This window comes from Hylobates moloch, unplaced genomic scaffold, assembly GCF_009828535.3.
Source record: "Hylobates moloch isolate HMO894 unplaced genomic scaffold, HMol_V3 SCAFFOLD_18, whole genome shotgun sequence".
In the NCBI taxonomy this organism is placed as follows: domain Eukaryota; kingdom Metazoa; phylum Chordata; class Mammalia; order Primates; family Hylobatidae; genus Hylobates; species Hylobates moloch.
Window position 1 is genome coordinate 17,425,197 of NW_026652293.1, and position 22,350 is coordinate 17,447,546.

At 34.6% G+C, this 22,350-nt stretch overlaps 1 protein-coding gene across 14 annotated transcripts in view; it reads left to right on the forward strand.

The window, feature by feature from the left end:
- KCNT2 (potassium sodium-activated channel subfamily T member 2) overlaps positions 1–22,350 on the forward strand; it is a 440,948-nt gene that overhangs the window by 346,302 nt on the left and 72,296 nt on the right. For all 14 annotated transcript variants that reach the window (XR_009210825.1, XR_009210826.1, XR_009210827.1 and 11 more), the window contains one exon: positions 7,689–7,800. Coding sequence is in view for 11 of the 14 variants with exons in the window: in XM_058430744.1 (XP_058286727.1) it covers positions 7,689–7,800 (112 nt within the window). In the remaining 3 variants the exon portion in view is untranslated. The remainder of the gene's footprint in view (positions 1–7,688; positions 7,801–22,350) is intronic.

Below are 22,350 nucleotides of genomic sequence, written 5' to 3' on the forward strand. Positions count from 1 at the left end.
ATTATCTACTACACACTGACACTGATCTCAACTCTCTCCCTTTTCTCTCCTCCTCCTACTCCCAGTTTTCTCTCCTTTTAGGTTCTCTACCCACCACCTTGCATGAAATTCCTTAGAGGCAGATGACAACATTCCAGAGGTAGGATCCAGTTATCCTCATCAGTAAGCATCAGACAACTAGAAATCCAATCACAATGGCTGGATATCAGACTATTTAGGATTAAAGCTTTGGGCCCCATCTCTAAGAGAACTAAATTCTTATACATTAATTATGCATGTGGGAATAGTATCTTTAAAATATTTCAGCCAATCCTTATATCTTAAAGAACACCATTAATATTCTCAATTGAGAGCCAATTTCTAATTCATTGATTAGTAAGGCCTATGACTTTGATAGAAGTACAGATAACAGAAGTAATGTTGTGTGAACATTCAGATTAAAAACCAAAGTAGGCCACCTTAGGTGATGAAATAGAATGCCAGCTGCACCTGGTGTTTAACTTAAACCAATGCATGCACCTATCACATTGTTTATTTTGAAGTGTTTAGAAAAGTAAATTATAGACATCATGAGAGTCCTAGAACGACCTAGACAGGCCTTTTATTTATCACTTACCCTGATTCGTTCCTTCTCTCATGATGAGTTTTATTATTTTTTTTAATTAATTTATTTTTTTTCTCGGGGAGGAGGCGCTCTTAATAGGCCTTTAAAGCAGCAAACTTTCTCTGGGACTACCTCTAGTACAGAGGTTCCAGATTCCCTGGAGGAATAGTGTATCTCCACTCCTTTACTCAGAAAAGACTCCTTGAATCCTAAGCAATTGGCTCTTCACCTCCCTGGACACCATTTCTCCATACCGAAGACAATAAGGAGATAAGATCTTCCTTGGGTTAGACCCTGTTGTATCTCTCTCCCTAAAAGGTTTTTATTTACACATCTAAGAGAACACACTCAAGTAAGCCATCCCAGTACAAAGAGCTGCTAAAAAGTGAAAGAAAAGCAAGTCCTCGATTTCAAATTTAAATGTATCCTTCTAAAGATTTACCTAACAAGACAATCATTACAATTGGAAAACATTTCATATTTTCATATTTGTATGAACAAGTACTAATATCTAAACAATGTTTAAACCAGCAAACAAAATATGCTTTGGATTAGAAACAACCACAGTAAAAAGTCTGTCAAATTGATCTACCAAAATATCCTACTTGGTGGCTGTTTGGCATGTCACTGTCATCTGTCATTATTTTCATTTTACTGAGAAAGAAATAAACATTCAGAGAAATTTAGTGTCTCATCCTAGCCCATCTAGAAAAAAAAAAAAAAATGGCAGATTCAGGGCTGTGACCAGAGTGTCAAGAAAGACAAGAGAACTTTATCTAGGAGCTGGGAAAAAAACGTCTCTCTGGAGAGCACACAGAATAATGTTTAGGGCAGAATGGGTACAGAATTTGTATGGTAAAAGTCCAGGCGTGACCTGGTTGAGAAGTTCCCTTGGGTTGATTTTGTTTTAATACAAAGATTTTTGGTTGCTGTTTTTGCTTTTGTTTTCTAAACTTTAGCTGACCAGACTTGTAAGATAATGAGCAATGTCAATGGAAACATTGAAACAGGTCATGGATTGTTATCTGTTTGGAATGGAGCAACTCCTGCATTAGATCTATAGTAGGGACAGGATGACTTCTGTTGCCATGCCAGCAATTGTGATTTGTATCATGCTTGGCCCCTAGGTTTATTGAGCATCTAGTAAGTGTCAAGACTATACAGGATGCTGTGGCTGCAGTGATGAACAAGGTGGACATAGTGGTGGCCTTAGAATACTAATAGTCCAACAGGGAAGGTATTAAGCCAGTCACTTAAAATTTTAATTAGAGAATTATAACTGTGGCAATTATTGGGGAAAATATGTAGAATTGTATATAGACCCAGATAACAAGAATATTTGCTGTAGTCTCATGGATCAAGGAATGTCTTCCTGAGGAATTGATAATCTTTTACCTGAAAAGTGAAGAGAGACTAAATGGGCAAAAGGATGGGTACAGCACATTCCATATGGGGGCAGCATATACGAAGCTCTGAGTCCTGATAGTGACTGTTCAAGGACTTGGAGCAGAGCAAGGGGAAGACTGGTGCGAGGAGGCTGAAATGGAATTTAGAAGCCATATTTTCATGGCTTTGTAAAGTATGTTCATAAGTTGGTCTGAATTTTAAGAATAACAGGAAATCATTGAAGGATAGAGAAATTTTAAAAGATAACTGTGGGTGCAATGTAGAGAATTGTTTCAGGAAAAGAAAGAGTGGGTGAGAGCAGACCAGTTAAAAGACTTCTGCATTGCCACAACTATAAGAGCATAGAAGGGCAAGTTTTGTTTATTTGTTTTTGTTTTCTTAAAGAAAAGAATATTGTCTTTAGACTGCCACAAGTAGTCATAATCTTACTAAGGAAACAACATGTACATGCATATGGAAAAATGACAGATTTCAAAATAATATAACCATAGATATAAGTAAATAATTTAAAATACTCAACATGTATAAATACAAGAGTGATACCTTTATATAGTGAAAACCACTTTTAAAGTTTAGATTGGCAATGGTTTACATGGATGAGATTTTTGAATACAGAGGATTCCTGATATTTATCATACTGTCATTTATTACTAACTCAGACTCACTGAAGTATTTTGAAATCATTTATGAAAGATTACATACATTGATACTTGTTTTAGTGTTGATAGTCAGTTGCAGTCCAAAAATCCCAATTAGTGTTTTATGTGTATCTGAGTGTGTCTGTATACCTCCTATTAATGTATACCCCTGTTAATTAAAAACATTATTTCCGCTACCATGGCAAATCAGAATTTATAGTGTAACATAGCTCAGTAGGTAATATTTTGAATAAAGTGTCGTAAACATTTTCCAATATTCTTATATTTGTGTGTTTTGCTTTATGATACAAATACAGCTAGTTTCAGAGTTCCCCCAGTAGCCTGTGCCTGTGAAGTAGAATATATGGTGTGCTTTTCATCTTTATATTGGTTAGTAAAAATATTTATTGAATAAATTAATGCAGGCAGAGAACTCTTCCATAGATATTTTACACATCTCCACAATTATATTTACATCACTCAGTCAGAACATGAAGTAACTATAAAAAAGTTTTAAGTAGAACAAACTATATCTTTTTTTTTTAAGTACAGTATTGCTCTATTATGTTCCTAGTGCCCAGGGAAAGGAGACTTATTATTTCATTTTAATTCTAAAATGTTCTACATGCAAAATGTATTTAGCTCATATTAAGACCCAGAAATAGATTGATGGTATTAGTGTTTCAAAGGAGCCTAAATAAATCTATTAGACAACCAAATTTGTAAATATAAAATATTATAACTGAATACAAGTAATAGTCTATGGATGTAAAGGGTGTTAACATACAGTGTTTCATTATACAAGTATTAGTTCTAGATTTTTCACTAGGTGGCAGGCTTAGCTAATACTTTCAGTTTCTCAGTCCAAAATAACATAAATGTTATAGGTTCATTTATGTAGAACAGAAATGGGAGGCACATCATGTAAATTATGTTGTCCTATTTAATTTCAACTCCAGAAGTCACCCAAATACAATGACTGGGCCACTCAACCATATTTTCACTCACTCTTATTAAGACCCCAAATATTTCTAGCTACATATATGTGTATATTTCTATTTGATAAAATGTGCTATAAAAGGACAATAAACCAAAGAATCCAGGTAACCACAACTTGATTCAAAGTGAGAATACTGATTTATATCAAAGATAAAATACATATTTTTAAGGGAAATTGTTCCAAAAGTTAAACTCGATTTTCATTAGTTTGTAGCTACATTTTCCTCATAAATTCTATCTCTAGCCTGGTATCTCAACACTGTCCTAAATGTTCTTCAAAATTTATCCATTCGCTATTGTCTTAATGCTACTTAATCTAGGAGTGTTTAGTCAGCCAAAATTTATCACCCCTAGAAAAATACATATATCCTTATAATTTGTGAATTTTTATTGTTTCATCTATTATATTATAGTGTTTAAAGTCAGGAATCTTACTTTATGTGTTTATCTATCTCCTGGAGACCAGAACTTTCTAATAGTAAAAAGTTGATAATTATTCATTAAGGCTAAATTGAAGTAATTTATAAAATGTTATTTTTAAAAGAGTTGATTTTTAATATATGAAACACGAATCCATTGCTAGATATTGTTAATAATTTATTTTATTTGGATCATCTGTGTCTCCTTACACTGGTCTATCTTCCTCTTTATTATAATGGTGAGGGGAAGCTTCAGAACTCAATGCTGTGGTGTGACCCAGGCTCTGCCACCTACTAGGCTGTTACCTTGAACATATACTATTTTGTCTCTTTGGGCCTCAGTTTCCTCATCTATAAACTAATAATTGGAGGTAAATCATAGAGTAGTTTTTTGCAGTTTGAAGAGGTAATGTGACCCTTTCAATTTCTAACACAAGTTAGAAACTATTGAGATCCAAAGAAGTCAGGCAGATAGAGATAAAAATATTAGACTGGAGGTTGTGACTTTGGTGTAGGCAAAAGTGAGCTTTTAAAATCCACCCTTGGGAACCATGGTCAGGAGACATACTGGACAACCACAAGAGTTATCCTAGAGGACTCTCTCCTCACAGCTTGGCACAGACCAGTACACATCTAAAGACACTGAAAAGATAAGAGTCAGGATTGAAACGCGCACCCTCAGCTCTTCCTAGGGGAGAGGATACAGATGGAAACACAAGAGGGTTCCTACCTGATGTGAAGATTACATGAGTTAACACATAGACAACTCTTAGAGCAGTGCTTTATAATTATTGTTTTATGGATGTGTGTTACCCATCGGAGAGAAAAAAAAAAAGGAAAAGACAAAGAGGAGAACCTTAGATCCGTTAATTTTTCTTTTTAAAGTTTAGTGCATGAATGTGGGATTTATTGTCTACATGAATTTATAGGGCTTTGTGCTCATTGATTCATTTTTGTCCTATTTTTCATTTTGGTTTCTATTTCCCCAGATGATGGAATTTTGTCTATGACAACCATATATGGTGAATATCTTTAGTGACATTGTTATTTTAAAATATTTCTTAAATAAATACTTTGAAACTCCCAGATGGTATGAAATTTGGCAGTTGGTGGCATTTCCCAGGCCTACCAGATGGAGTTTGCCAGCCAAAAGTCAATTGACATTTTTTTTCCGTCAGGCCACTTTTCTAATTTTTAAAGAGTTTTTGAGAAAATAACTTTTATTTATCGAATGCACTATCATGGGTGACTTTTGAGTGAGAATAGAGCTGCTAAAAGAAAATCATGTGAAATACAGATAATACAATGTTTCTCCATAAACTATTCTAATTAAATTCAGTGTCCTCTTCATCAAGATTTAATCTCAAATGCACAAACATGAATTGAGAAATTGTTTACTTTAACAAACATTTGTTAATTAAAGGAATATAAGGTCATAGGCACTGAGAGGGAAACCTTGCTTTCTAGATGTTATGATTTATTAGGAGAGCTAAGGCATGAATAAAACCAACCAGGTAGCTAGAGAGGCCGACAGGTAGTGTAATCAATAAATCAAATACTGGGGAGCCAAACTGGAGAGGATGATTCTGACTTTAAAAATGTTTTAAGTTTCATCTTGAATGGATTTGAGAACCACTTTAAATATTGGTCGTGATTTCGTAATATAGGGATTCAGGAGAAAAGTAAACAGAAAAGAAATGGCATTTCAGGCAGAAATAACAACATGAGAAAAATTTTAAAAACTAAGAAAATAGTAATAACCGTTTTAACTAAGAAACAGAACCTTTTGTATGTAGCCACTAGCTTCATGCTTTGCTACATCCTTTCTTTGCAGAATCTGATATTTTGAGTTTCTGTAATGAATTTAAGGTCACAGAACTATTGAAAAAGTTATCAGTTGCACAAATAAAATTACTGTATTTTTAACATTAAAAGTCAGCAAAAGAAATTATATCATGGTGGTTGTTTTGCTGATATTATTTTAATAACAATTACTACAATTTACCTAAATCAATAACTACAATAGTATTTATTATCAAAATGAAGATTAAGGACTAGGATTGTTTAGTCAGCCACAATTTATTACCCCTAGAAAAATATATCCTTATAATTTGCGAATTTTATTAAAAGATTTCACAAAATACCCAATGATATCTTAGGTCTCAAAGGCCTTGATTAGGTAAGGCCCAATGTTAGTCCATTTGGTCTAATGGCCAAGAGGGCGTGTTAAGTTTTACAGGTAACTCTAAAAAAAAAAAAAAAACTCTTCTTAAGAATTTGTTAGTGTCTTAACCGGAATGGTGACTAAAGCCCCGTATAAACACACCTGAGAGGCAGATAGTCAGAGAAGCCTAGTCTGAAGGCTAAGAAAGGCCCTGCTTGCTGCAGAGCAGTAGGGTGGGTGCACTCTTCCCAGCAGGAGGGAGCATTCCTGGCAAATCATCCATCAATCTTCTGGAGTTGGACCTGAGGAAAGGTAAAAACTCATCTGTAATGCTGGAGTTCAGGGACAGGGCTCCCATCTTAAAAGAAGCATGTGTCACATCAAGCACTAGGGCACATGGAAGTAACAGCACCCTCATGACCGAATGAGCATAAATTCATACACTGAGAGCAGCAGGAGCTGATTTGTTCCTGAGCCACACAAACAGGCTGTTTATATTCTGCATATTTGCAGTCAGTTTTAGTCCCTGAGTTCATGGGATGACTTCAACCTAGTGATGGGAATTTTAAGTGGTCATAACTTAGTTTAAAGACATATCATATGAAAAACAAAGGTGATTATCACAGAAGTGGCTGCCACAGAGAATATCAAAATATTTAAACAGGGAAAGCTACCAGGGATGCATAGATACCAGGTAAGGATCAGATCATGAACAACAGCAAAAATAAAAAGCGTTTATTGTGGTATCATCCTGCCCCTTTTCTCTGGGGGAAAGAAATCTTGTGTGAGCATGTATGTATGTGTGCTCGTTTTGGTATGTATTTGAGAGAGTGTCAAATGGGAAGAAGGCTAATGTGAAGCCACGGGACCTGTGAAAAAATTTTCAGGATACTTTTGGGGAACACTATCAATGCTTTAGCCTTTGCCCCAATTCATTACAATGAAATTTTATATAAATTATTTCCTAATTTCAGAAGTTTGTTGTAGCAAGATTTGACATTTAAAAATTGCCCACTGTGAGAATAAGGAGCCATAGGACATGAAAGAGCTCACATAATAGACAAGAAGCTCATTATGTGAAATTTTTGCCAATCAGGTTATTTATCTTTATAAATTTCTGTTTCAATACCATCCACAAAGTAACCTTGTAACTTCTTAAATCAGCTTTATGAGTTTCTTCTATGTTGTTCCATAATTGTAAAGAGAAAATGTCTAAAAAAAGCTAAATTACTGAATTTATTTTTCTTATTGTGCTAAAATGTCTGTTAAAATATTCTTTGGGAAATAGTGTTTCATTTTTCCTGCATTGTAAGAAGATTTTATGTGGCACTGCCTGCTGTTGTAATTGGATATAGTTTTATGCCCAAGGCTAGGAATCACTCACTCATAAATATGTTGTTATAAAAAAATACCATATTGGATTGTTAGTGTAATGCAAATCTTCTTTTGAAATGTAGGTTGTTTTCCAGTCTCAGTATTATCACAGAGCTAACTCACCCAGCCAACATGAGATTCATGCAATTCAGAGCCAAAGACTGTTACTCTCTTGCTCTTTCAAAACTGGAAAAGGTAAGACCCCACATTATCAGGTAAATTAGACTTAACCATCTTTATTCAAAAATTAACTGTAAATATATAAATAAAAATGACATGAGATAGTAAAACTAAAATGCTGTTTTGAATTTTTATTTGAGAGATGAAATTCTGGTTCATAATTTTTTAAAAAATGTGAATTGACAGATTTGAACAATTTATATCACAGGCAAATATAATGGAGATATTTTGTTCTATTATTATTAAGTATTAAACACATGATTTGTGAAAGAATTAAATGCAACAGAAACGTGTATACTCACTTATTTGCTATGTCATGAAAATGCTGGCTTCCCAGATGTCACCAACACAACCTGACGCAAAGCTAAGTTTATTGCTTACCTAGGTAGGGGAGACTACCTCCCCAGTAGAAGTTTGGCTAGGTCTCAGAGGGAGGAAAACAAGGTCAAAATATACTGAGAACTGGAATTTAATTTAATGATGATATTTCAAAACAGGGACTTGACTGAGATTGGGTCGATATCCGGATAATGCTAATAGAGACAATGGAATTGCAAAGTAATGTTATATGGTCAGAAAGATTTGGTTTCCATTTTCACTATACAGGCTGAGTGTGGGTGTAGACGGTTTTTGCCCTCAGCTTTTACTTACTGCTAAATAGTAGTGTACTGAGAGAATTAGAGGTGAAAGGAAAAAAAAGACCCAGTCTTATACATGTAAAATGTGGTAACCTGGGTGTGGTGGCTCGTGCCTATAATCAGAGTGACCTGGGAAGCTGAGACAGGAAGATCCCTTGAGCCCAAAAGTTCGACGCTGCAGTGAGCTATGATCATGGCAGTGCACTCCAGCCTGGGTGGCCTAGTGAGATCCCATTTTTAAAAATAAATAAATAGTTAAATCTAGGCTGTTTTCATTTCTTATAACAATATAAGAGGTAGAGAAAACGATGCCTTATATTTTTTGGTTAGTTATTTCTTTTAATTTCCAATTATGACAGACCAGATGCTGTCCTAATTCCTGGGAAACATATTGTTGAGTAAGGTTGTGTCTGTGCCTTCATCTATTGATTTCTCTAAAGCTGGTCACACACTTAATGTTTATAGAGCCTTACTCTGCTTTTTTATGGCCATAGGGGAATTGTTGTTGTGCCCTGTTTCCAGATGTGGAAACTGAGTTTGAGACTAGATAGATACCTCTCCCAAGATTATACAGCTACCAGTTCAATTCAGTAAGGGAAATGTAAGGCTATTAATATTCAGGACAGAAAATTTCCACTATGCCACATCGCTTTAGCAACATAAAAAAAGATGGCAAGCAGGGCTAAATTGACTCAGACTCTTCGAAAGCAAACCAAATAATCAGGAATCCAGCAGGAATCCGTGCTGGCAAGATGTAGTACAGCCTCCTTCATGGCAAGTGAGGTAGAATCACCTTGTGATGAAGAAGCCAGGCTCTGGAATCAGATTGGTCCAATTCACTACTGCTTTTGAGGAATGGAAACTGGATAAAGTATTTTATAGCCTTGGGATTCTTATGTGGGAAAATAGTAGTAGGAGCTGTTTTAAATAGTAGGGTCATTATAAAGATAACAGCACATAATCTATGCAAAACACTTAGCCCGGCATTTGACATATAATTAGTACTCAAATAAATGGTACTAAAAGCATAATGATACATTTTATATTTGTTGATATTGTCACTAATAAACATTTCATTCTGTGTATTCTAGTTGTTGACGAGTCAGTTGATGTAGCAAGGTCATAATTGTGGAAGGTATTTTCAGTATTTGTGAGCATTTGTGTTGACATGGTTGTGTGCTTATTGCATTAGGGAAAAAAGAAAAATATGAGATATATATGTCAGTCAATTACATACATCTCCTTATCCAAAGGAAAAATAAAACTTAATACCTTTGCAGCAAGCAAGAAGGTACAATTTAGTACCAAGTATCTAGGCTAAACTCCCAAAGAGAGAGACACAAGTTGCCTTCCTCCTTGATGTTTACATTTCGAAAAGATACCCCCAAGGCCCACAAGAAAAACATTCCTGGAATGCAAAACTGGCTAGAGGTTTATTCAGCTTTTCAGAGATTTGCATCCATCTCAGGGACAGAGAAGGGATTTCCAGTTACAAGTTTTTGACAGAGAAAGGATTTACAATTACAAGTTTTCTAAAGAAAATGCTCCAAGGAAAAGGGAAGGGACTTTTGTCATCAGGTTTTTTTTTTGTTTTTTTTTTTTTAAGATTTGTATTTGTCCTTATATCTTTTAGATTTTCCCACGAAGAAAAAAGAAACTCAATATATCAACATATTTCCAAATTATTCAGGGATAGGAAGGCTGGAGGAATTGGGATTAAAATAATTGTTTGAATGTTATAAAGCCATGGAAAATTGTTTGATCCACTTGTTACCATATTATGCTAAAGTTAGGATTTCAGAAACTTAAAAATTTAAAAACGTAGAAACTTTTTAGTCTTTTACACTCCCGTGGGTTGAATCTCATGCCCCATCAAAAAAAAAAAAAAAAAAAAAAAAAAAAAAAGTTGTGCCGGAGTCCTAACCCTTACAGATGTGGTCTTTAGAGAAAGGCAGTCAACTTCAAAGGAGACCATAGTGTGGTTTCTAATTTGTGGCTCACTGACATTTTTATTAAAAGGGTGAATTTAGATACAGAGACAGACACACATTAAAGGAAGGCAATGTGAAGGGAAACAGAAGGCAGTCTTCCATAAGCCAAGGAGAAAGGCCTGGAACAGATCTTTCATTTACAGTCCTCAGAACGAACCAATCTTGACAACATCTTTATTTCAGACTTCTTGCCTCCACGACTGTAAGACAATAAATCTATATTGTTTAAAACACCCAGTTGATATTACTTTGTTATGGCAGCCCTATCAAACAAATAATGTTCTGTGAATTATATGGTAAATCTTCCAATCAAGGTTTTTTTTTAATCACTGATATTTACTGGTATGACAGCTAACACAGTATTTAATTATCTTTCCATATTTGTATTCTGGGTGCAAGGAAATTTTTAGGATTAGAAAACTGATCTCTATTTCTAACATTTAAATAATCAGTAGCATTTTCTATAGTTACTGTTGGCTGAGGGATACATGGATTTTTATTCTTCCAAACAATTATGAATATTGTTTCCATCTATCAATAAGTAGATGCCCTTGCACCTTCACAAGTGAGACCTTCACCTTTAGAAACACAATGAAGATTTTAAATCATGGCTGGGCATGGTGGCTTATACCTGTAATCCCAGCACTTTGGGAGGTCGAGGCAGGTGGATGACTTGAGGTTAGGAGTTTGAGACCAGCTTGGCCAACATGGTGAAATCCCATCTCTAATAATACAAAAATTAGCCAGGCGTGGCGGTGTGCACCTGTAGTCCCAGCTATTCAGGAGGCTGAGGCATGAGAATCGCTTGAATCCAGGAGGTAGAAGGTGTAGTGAGCCAAGATTGTGCCATTGCACTCCAGCTTGGGCGACAGAGAGAGACTCTGCCTCTAAATAAATAAATAAATCAGAAATAAACACCATCGTGGCGGCTTATACACTTTTTTTTGCTACTAAGTGGCTTCATTCATGTTTAAGAAGTGGTAGGATTTACAGGGATAGGTGTGGAATGTTAAACTGTATTATTCCCAATTACTTTACTTTTGTGATAATTAGGCTTTGATGTTTTCCTTGTAGACCTTGCATTCTAATAAATATTAATATATGGTTTCCATTGGTATCAGAAATAATACTCTGTAAAGATTTTCTGAAAGTAGCTACTTAGTGAAGAATATCTACTTTAGGGGATATAGGGGTGAAGATAAAATTTTCCCTTTGCCCTCCAAAGGTTTGCTGAAACACACAAAAGGCAGATTAATAGCAGAAATGGCATGCAAATTTATTAGCATGCATGCTAGAGAATCACCAAGTGATTGCCCCACCATGCAATGGGGTAAACATGGTTATATACTTTCTTTCTAGAGGAAAGAGAGATGAGAGGTATGAATGATTTTGGGCAGACGCATAGTAAATGATCTTCAGGGAAATTCAATAGACCTGAGGAACATATAATGTGGCCTGGGACAAAATCTGTGGGGCCCACAGAACAGACAATGGTTTGTGACAAAAGTCTGTTCAGGTGTGTTGACAGACTTCAGTCCTGCTTCCTGTGACGTGAGTTCAGTTAATGAAAACTCAAAGAAGAGACCAGAGTAATTGTTTTCTTCTTTGGCAGGTCCAGACTTTAGGCCAATAAGGGAACTTCAGAGAACAACTTCATCCTGTGCTTTGGGAGAGAAAGGACTGAGAGGAGGTTGTAGGATGGTGAGGAATCAGAGAGATCTTGAGAGGCTTCTTACTCTGTTCTGCATGTCAAGGCACTACATTTTGGGGTATTAGTTTCTGAGCTCCAATACGGAGAAAAAATTTCTCACCCATTGCAAGGTTCATGGCAGAGGTCCCTGTAACAAAAGACAGATTAACAAGAGAAAAATATAACAAATGTATTGAACATAAATCTTATGTGACAAATGTTTTCAGAAATAAAGACTCAAAGAAACAGGGAATCTGTGTATTTGTATGCCTAGGCATGGACAGCTGTACAGAATTATGATTGGACAAAGGGGGTATCATGGTAATAAATTAGGGAGGTGACTTAGCAAGGCCTATTTTTCAGATCTTCTTGGCATCTCTTTGTCTTCAGACATGAGGACATTGCCTTCCTCTGAGTAGAGGGGGAGCCCTCTGGAATGAGGATCTTATGACCTAATTTCAGTGGAAGGTCAGCTAAGTTTTATAGCCTGCTTCAGGGAAGAAGGGGTGAGAGAAGGTTAGAGAGTCCATCCTGCTGCTGCTGTTTTTCTCACGTGTCAAGCTGACATATTTTGGAGTAGCATGTCCTGAATCCCATCACCACAACACTGTCTTTCAATGAGAAATGAAAAGAGCTAAAAACATGGAAGGATAACTAGTTCATAACAATATGAAAAATATTGTGAAGTTCATTGATTATTCCTTGCTATCTTGAGGAGCTCCCTTTTCCACTGTCTTCTGTGGCCCCTGTCTTTCCACTCAAGCTTCGTCTCAAGGCTTCATTGCCTATGTCACTTCAGAAATATACACTCCTTGCAGCCTGTGTAATTTTTGTAGCCTGCTACATGCTTATGCAAGTTTGAGAAAGTTTGAAGATTTTAATGCTTATGAAAGCTTACAAAGACTAAAAGTTTTTCAGACTATATTTGTCTTTCTGTGCCTGGCTTATTTTTCTTAACGTAATGACTATTATGTTAAGAGAAACCATCCATGTTGCTGCAAATAACATGATTTCATTATTTTTACAGATCCATATTATTCTGTTGTGTATACATATCACATTTTCTTTAGCCAGTCATCTATTGATGAACACTTAGGTTAATTCCATATCTTGGCTGTTCTAAGTGATGCTGTTATAAACATGGAAGTGCAGATACCTCTTTGAAATACTAATTTTCTTTCTTTTGGATGTATACCCAGCAGTGGGGTTACTGGATCATGTGGCAGTTCTATTAGTTTTTTGAAGAGTCTTCATACTGTTGTCCATAATTGCTGTACTACTCTGCATTCTTATAACCAACAGTTATAAGCGTTCCCGTTTCTCTGCATCCTTGCTAGCATTTGTTACTTTTTGTCTTTTTGACATTTTGATAATAGACATTCTAACTGGGGTGAGATGATGTCTCACTGTGGCCTTGATTTACATTTCTGTTATGATTAGTAATGTTGAGCATTTTGTTGTTTTGGGGAGAAATGAGCAGGTTACCTTCTATTCTGCCATCTCGGTAACAGCATTTGTGCCCATTTTCCTTTTCGTCTGACCTTTCTTTTATTGTTTGTCCACTTTTTTTGCTGATTTTTTTTACGTTATCCTTGTCTTGGATATTTAAATCACCACTACAGTTTTCTCAGTGATACTTTTCATGTTTGAAAGTCATTGACACCTTCTCCCAACAAAGTAGGTGTAACAGGTGTAACAGGCAACAGTAGAAGAGCTAAATAGAGATGGAGAAGGCACGGAGGAAAATAAATAGAAAAGAAAACAACAATAGAAAAAAAAGGGAAATTTTTGTCTCATTTTCTTCCGAAGGCTTATTTCTTTTCTCTTGCTTTGATATATTTCACAAAGCCTTTTATTAATGCGCGTATCTGTGCACAATTTGCTCCAAGATTGCTTTCTTTAAAATTGCTTTTGAATGATCACCATTCCCAAATGATAGTCATAATCACAATATACAATCATGTGATAATTACACCCGATGTAAGAAGCAAAATAATGATAATCTGAGATAACTAGGTGGTATAATACAAATAAATACTTGGTCTTTGTTCCTGGTTTCTGGCTCAGAACTTCAAAACTCCTTGTAATTTTCTGTATGATAGGAGTGTCTTTTGTTATTCATACTTTCCAACCATGCTAGATGCTATGGTAACAAAGGGACTTACGGAGGGGCACCCCTGTAAGCTGGGGTGGGCACCAGAAAAAGGAAGCTCTGATTAAAAGGTTGACACTTTTAGCCTTTACCCTCAACTCCAAGGAGGGGAGAGGGGCTGGGGGTTGGGTTTCATCACTGGCTAATGATTTAATTAACCTTACCTGAATAATGAAGCCTCAGTAAAAACTCTGAAAAATGAGGCTTGGATTGCTTCCCGGTTGGTGAACATGTTGATGTCCTGAGAGAATGGGGCACCCCAATATCACAGTCACGGAATTTCCTGTGATTGGGAGACCCTTTAAGACTTTCCTCCACATGCTTTTTCATCTACTGTTCATTTATATTCTTCATAATAACATTGTAATCATATGCATAGTGCTTTTGTTGTTCTGTGAGTTATTTTAGCTAATTATTGAATCTGAGGGTTTATGGGAAGCCCCAAATTTGTAGCTGCCTGGGCAGGAATACAGTTGGCTTGAGGGTACCTAGGACTTATGGCTGGTGTTTAAATTTGGTGCAGTCTTCTTGGACTGAGCCCCTTAACTTGTGGAGTCTTTGCCAACTCTGCTTAGTGTCACAATTGAACTTAATTGTAGGATGCACACTTGATGCAACAGAATTGGTGTCAGAATGCAAACAGTCATGTCTATAAGTTATATATTACTTTTGTAGTCAGTGGTAGAACAAAACGATAAGAATTTCTACCAGTGATTGGAGACATCTTCTGGGAGAAATATGGTAAAAATGTCATTTTTTCAATATATTTTCACTATAGAATAGTAAGAAGGCAAAATTTACACATTCTCAATTTAAACTCAAGTGAATAAATATTTACTGAGCACATACTATGAGCCAAATGCCTTGCTGAATGCTAGGCATTACAACATTGAATAAACCACATAGAATTTATAATATGATGGGTGACACAGATATATGAAAACAAACAAAAGCACATTGTCTTACTAATTTTTTCTGTCCAGACAACTTAGGCTACATTTTATTCATAATCTAGGTTCTGGAACAGCTGAGTGGGAATTTGGTGCTACCTGCCAACACTGAGTTTGATTCATTAAGAAAGATTCTTATCCTGTTTTTAAGAAAATAGTTACCTTGTCTCTATATTCATCCAAAAATAAATTGAAAAGAAGACTAATTAGTTTCTATTTCTTTAAATGAGGAAAAACGTTGTCCAATCTATTCTAGAAAAGTTATGAATACAATTTATATGGATAACAATCTTAATGTATAAATTTGTCTATTAATAATATTTATAGGATTGTGATTGTACATAATGAGCCCAAAGTCTTCACATTATGCCACTAATACAATGCAGTGCATAGACAGGGAGGACATTCACTTCAAATTCAATGTAATTAGCTCCCCATGGAAGAGTGCCACACACCTGCTGTATATGTGTCTATTGTGAAGAGGAAAATGTACAGCAAATTGTTAAAACCATTAAAATCAAAATATTAAATGCAGAAAAGTAATGAATTTATGTAACTAAGTTAATAAAATTAAATTATTAGAATGTGGTAATTTTATAAAGTTAATTATTTTATGAAAATAAATAATTTATAATACAGTAGTTAACTATTTATTATTCTTAGGAAGTCCAACAATTGTCTTTTCATAAACGTATACACACACACACACACACATCTACAGAAAGAGAGAGAAAGAGAGAGATTGCAGAATTTATTTCACTTCTCGATAAATGAAAGAAACAAAAATGCTTATAAGTCACAAAAAAGAAAGTATCATCTAGGATGGCAAAGGTTACTTTTGGGTGTGCTTTCTTTCTGAAACGTTAAAATGAGTATCACTAGACAAGGACATGAAACCAATGATTTTTTTCTTGCTTATTATTTCTTCCTCTACATTAATAAGTATGTCCATCACTATTTGATTCTGTTTTGCTAGTCTGCAAGGCACTACTCATTTTTGAATTCAGAGTTAAAGAGAGTACAGTACAATTAGTCAGCCTTCCATTTCAAGGCAGAGAGAACTGAAATAGGAACCCTTGACTTCATAGCCCAAGTCAAATAAAAAACATTTCAAAACATTAAAGCCAACAGAGTACCAGATTTATTATATAGGGAAAATGAACACTTATTTGTGAGTTTATTTTAAATATCTTTCTTGTTGCTGTAACCTGTAGAGGAATTACTTGAGAGATTCTGTGCTGAATGCTGTCATTATATTTAGCTTGAACTAATTGGATACAGGCTCAGAAAATGTTCAAATAATTAGTTTACCATTTTCAGTGCATAAATTTCTCCACAAGATGTAGAATTTGTATCATTTGTATTTAAAGTCCTTCCAAATTCCTTCCAGTAATATATTAGGAATCTAAAATTATAGTCTCCATATACTTATTCATATTTGTAATATATTCATTGTCATAATCAAATTGTATCAGATTAATTGAATATGGACGTATTTAAATTACTGTTAACTCTTTTTGAAAAAAAGTTTGTTCTTTGGCTTCTTTGACTATTTCGTTTTTTGTAATTTCTATAACTATCATATTTTCTTATTTATTTATGTAATGTTTTTAAACTTGATTATTGGGGCTTCAAACTGTCATCAAATCATAAAACTAAACTTAGGACAGTTTATCTTTAATACATCAAACAGATAATAGTATATTTATATATAATTTCATTCTTTATTTTGAAAATGATTTTGATCTGTGGGACCCATTATTGTATGCAATTCGTCATATGCTCATGTGATTATAACTGATTTAAGCAGTATTTTAGAAGTGTAACATGTGGAAGAGTTTTGGTGTATCAAAACAACAAAATAGTCTAGACTCAGCAATGAGCCATTCGTATGCACTCCTGTTAATCTTTCAAAATCATGATATAATTTACATTGACAACCCTCCATGTCATAAAACGTACACAAAAAATTTATGCATCCTTTGTTTATCTTCTAAGGACTCAGATATTTAAATATTATCTTTAAATGTATAGCCTTCCTAACTTAAAACTAATCTCTTGAATGATGATTTTTATGCTCAATAAAAATAAGACTTCCTAACTTAAAGCTAATCTCTTGAATGATAGTTTGTATGCTCAATAAAAATATTATTTTTAAATTTTTTTGCCTTACTCAAAACCTAGTTTTTACACTTATACTGTAGTTAAAAGGAGTGGAATATCCTCCTTAATTCTTATATGAAGACTATTTTCTAACCTTTTCTGTTCAAAAATTTCACCCAGTGGGGATTGCCAAATGTTTCTGTAGACATTTTGAGTGGTTCGAATTCTCCATCTCTTTCCTTGCATTTTACAATTTTTTTTTTGATTTTCAGACTTTACCTTATCATGAATATTACTGTTGACTTTGCCTGTTTTTGTTATTTTTAGAATTATAGTTGTAACTTAAGAGTTACAATTTTTGAACAATAATAAATCATACAGAATTTACCTTTATTTGTGTTTTTCAATATTATAGGTACAAACAGCTTGTTTTATAGTTTATAAAAGCACAAGAAAGAACACTGGTTTTAACTTTTCCAAATTATCATTTTAAAAAGTACAAATGTTTTATTCTTTTATTCTATATTTTTATTTTTAATTGACAAATAATTGTTAATTGGGTACAGTGTGACATTTATATATATACACATATATATACATATATACATATATATATATTTACAATGTGTTATGATTAGATCAGACTAATTAACAAATCCAGGACCTCACATACTTATTACTTTTGTAGTGAAAAGATTTAAAATCAACTCTTCAAGCAATTTTGAAATATACAATATATTATTATTTTTTGAAGTTAGCATTTTTTTTGCAATAGATCACTAAGCTTTTTCCTCTTAACTGAAATGTTGCACTCTTTTGATCAACATCCCCTTATGCCCTTCCACCAGTCTCTGGTAACCATCATTCTACTCTCTACTATGAATTCAATTTCAATGACATAATTTTTTTTAGACAAAATAGTATTCCATTATGTATATATATATCATATTTTCTTTATCCATTAATCTGATGATGGACACCTAGGTTGCTTCCATATCTTAGCTATTATGAATAAGGCTGCCATGAACATAGGAGTGCAGATATCTCTTCAACATACTTTTTCAATTTATTTGAATATATACCCAGAAGTGAGATTACTGTATTGCATGCCTATTTTTAGTTTTCTGAGGAAACTCCATACTGTTTTTCATAATGGCTGTCTTGGCCAGGCACAGTGGCTCATGCCTGTAAACCCAGCACTTCGAGAGGCCAAGGCAGGCGGATCACGAGGTCAGGAGATCGAGATCATCCTGGCCAACAGGGTGAAACCCTGTCTCTACTAAAAATATGAAAATTAGCTGGGTATGGTGGCGTGTGTCTGTAATCCCAGCTATTTGGGAGGCTGAGACAGGACAATCGCTTGAACCAGGGAGTCGGAGCTTGCAATGAACTGAGATAGCACCACTGCACTCTAGCCTGGTGACAGAGCGAGATTCAGTCTCAAAAAACAAAAAACGAAACATAATGACTGCCTTAATTTACATTCCCATCAACAGTGCAAAGGGTTCCCTTTGCTCCACTCCTCTGGCTAACAGTTATATTTTGTCTTTTTGATAGTAGCCATTCCAACAGGTATGAGGTGATATCTTGTTGTAGCTTTAATAATTTCCCTGATGATCAGTGATGTTGATCAGCTTTTCCTATACATGTTCTTTTGAGAGGTGTTTCTGTAGGACCTTTGTCTTTTTTGTGACTCAGTTATTTGTTTTATTGCTGTTGAGTTGTTTGAGTCCTTATATATTTTGGATATGAGCCCCTTATCAAATGTATTATTTGCCAATATTTTCTCCTAATCTATAGGATGTCTGTTCATTCCATTAATTGTTTTTTTCTTTTTTGACTGTGCAGCAGCCTTTTAGTTTGTTATAATCCCATTTGTTTGTTTATGTTCTTGCTGCTTGTGCTGTTGGGGTCCTAGACAATAAGTTATTGCCCAGAGCAATGTTGTGGAATACTTCCTCTATGTTTTCTTCTAATAGTTTGACAATTTCTGGCCTTATATTTAAGTCTTTGAGTTGATTTTTGCATATAGCATGAGATAAGCGTCCAATTTCATGCCTTTGCTTGCAGATATCCAGTTTTCCCAGCACAGTTTAGTGAAGAGATGATCTTTTCACCATGGTGTGGCCTGGCACCTTTGTTAAAAAAAATCAATTGACCATTAATTCATGGGTTAATTTCTGGGCTCTTTATCCTGTTCTATTGGTCAATCTTCCTGTCTGCTTTTATGCCAGTGCCATTCTATCTAGATTACTATAGCTTTGTAATAGATTTTGAAGTCAGATACTGTGATGTCTCCAGCTTTGTTTTTTGTTTTGTTTTGTTTTGTTTTTTTTCTCTAAAGATTGCTTAGGCTGTTTGAGGTCTTTTGTGATTCTATACAAATTTTAGGACTGTTTTATCAAAATTCTGTGAAAAATGACACTGCTATTTCAATCAGGATTCCAGTAAATGTGAATATCACTTTGAGTAGTATGGATATTTTAACAATATTGTTTCTTCCAGTTTATGACCACAATAATGCTTTAGATTTATTTGTGTCATCTATAGTTTCTTTTATTAGTGTTTTATAAATTACAGTATAAAGATCTTTTACCTCCTTGATTACATTTATTCTTAAGTTTTTTTTTATGCTACTGTGAATGGGACTGGTTTATTAATTATTTTTTCAGGTAGTTTGTTTTTAGGGTAAAGAAACACTGTTGACTTTTATGTGTTGATTTTGTACCCTGCAAATTTGCTGAATTTGTTTATCACTTCTAACAGCTTTTTGGTGGAGTAGTTAAGGTTTTCATATATTATAAGTTCATGGCATCTGTGAACAGAGACAATTTAACTTCTTCCTTTTTCTTTTTTTTTTTTTTTTTTGAGACAGAGTCTCACTCTCTCGCCCAGGCTGGAGTGCAGTGGCGCAATCTCGGCTCACTTCAAGCTCTGCCTCCCAGGTTCATGCCATTCTCCTGCCTCAGCCTCCCGAGTAACTGGGACCACAGTCACCCACCATGATGCCCGGCTAATTTTTTGTATTTTTAGTAGAGACAGAGTTTCACCGCATTAGCCAGGATGGTCTCGATCTCCTGACCTCATGATCTGCCCGCCTCGGCCTCCCAAAGTGCTGGGATTACAGGTGTGAGCCACCACGCCTGGCCACTTCTTCCTTTTTCTATTTAGATGCCTTTTACTTCTTTTTCTTGTCTAATTGCTCTGGCCAGAACTTTGAATACTGTGTTGAACAGAAGTTGTTTGAATGGGCAACGTTGACTTTGCCCCTGATCTTAGAAGAAAAGCTTTTAACTTTCTGCCATTGAGTGTAATGTTAGCTGTGGAGTTTTCATACATGGTGTATATTATGTTAAGGTACATTTCTTCTATGCCTTATTTGTTGACAGTTTTCCATCATAAAAGGATGTTGAAGTTTGTCAAATGCTTTTTATACATGACCTTGCAATATTTGATTTTTAAGTGTGTCCTCAGTAAAAGTATATATTCCTGTAGAACTGGAAAGTTTTGTTAATTATTTTTGTATGCTAAGAACCTAGGTCAGTGCCTGATTCATAAAAGTAAATTGAGTAATATTTCTTAGTTGTATAGCTTAGAATTGTCTCCTAAGCCATGGAATATTTTGTAGTCAATTAGAAATGCTCTATTTTTTAAGACACATTTAAAATGTATATTTAGATTACTTACTATGTTATTTTCTGATGTAATTACTATACACCCAAGTTACTTTTAAGCAGAATTTGAGTTACTAGATCCCTAGACTAATTTCTAAATATTTTATCTTCCAAAGTGTAAAATAAGAGCCTTTTAATGGAAGTAAGGAATGTAAATTAGTGAAGTGAAAAATTCTGGCCAGTTGCTGCCATGACCTATGATATCTGATTCTCCAAATTTAAAATAAGTCAGAAATGCAGATTTTTATATTAAATGTTAAATGATAGAACTTATTAAACTTCAATAAATTTAGGCAGTCCAAATGGAACTCCTCTGTAGTTCAGATTTGGACTAATTACTGCCAGTTTGTAACTTCTAGCCATATGTTGTTTTTTGAGACACAGAGAGGCAGGTTAATGATAGTGTCACAAAAATCTAACTGGATAGGAAATACTAAGTATTAATCATCCCTAATTTTTATTCCTCATATGTAAAGTCAGCATGATAAAATGCAATTCATAAAATTAATCCAAATTCTTCATTGTCCAGAATTAAAAGAGAAAGTAATTGTGTAATGTATTCTTATCAGGATGGAATCAGATGCTTGGAATCTTACTTTTTACATAACTTTAAAGTCAATAGGTTTTGAAAATAGTGTCATAAAAATCTTTTTTTTTTCTCTCTGTAAGGAAAGTTAGTAACAAAAAGACAGGAAATCATACATGCAGAGTGATTCACACAAGCAGAAGGGCAGCATCACTGTGCTTGTACGAAAGGATTTCATAGGGTGGGTAGCATTATACGTATTTTGAAGGATAAGGAGGACCTGCAGAGACGGTTTTGAAACAGAGTTTTGACCTGCAGAGATTGTTTTGAAATCTCTTATATGAAATTGTTACCCACATGAGTTGGAACCCAAATATGAGGAAGAAATTTTCAGTATTTAGCTAAATAGTCAATCATCTGACTTACTAATAGTCTGTGCTGGGAAGTACTGAAAAGTCATCCTGGAAAGCAGTTTGGGAGCTAGACCTTAGAATGCCCTGAAAGCTGAGTCTTTGTTGTTTTTGATGAAGTGAATGGGGAGTCATGGCAAGTTTTTAAATGAGGACATGGGGGAGGTGACATCGTCAGACTTGTACTTTTATGAAATTGATGTGAAATTTCTGTATTTATCTGAAAAGAGACATTATGGGGAAAAGGGAAAGAGTAAGTTATTTCAATAAATCAGGCATGAGATAATAAAGACCTGATCTAGGACGGTTAGGGTGAATATATTGATTAAAACCAAAGAGAGAATTCTGGGAAATAACTGACCTTAGTGAGATAGATGATACATTTATTTAAGTATATTCAAATTACAGTACATAAGTAAAAAAATAAGTGG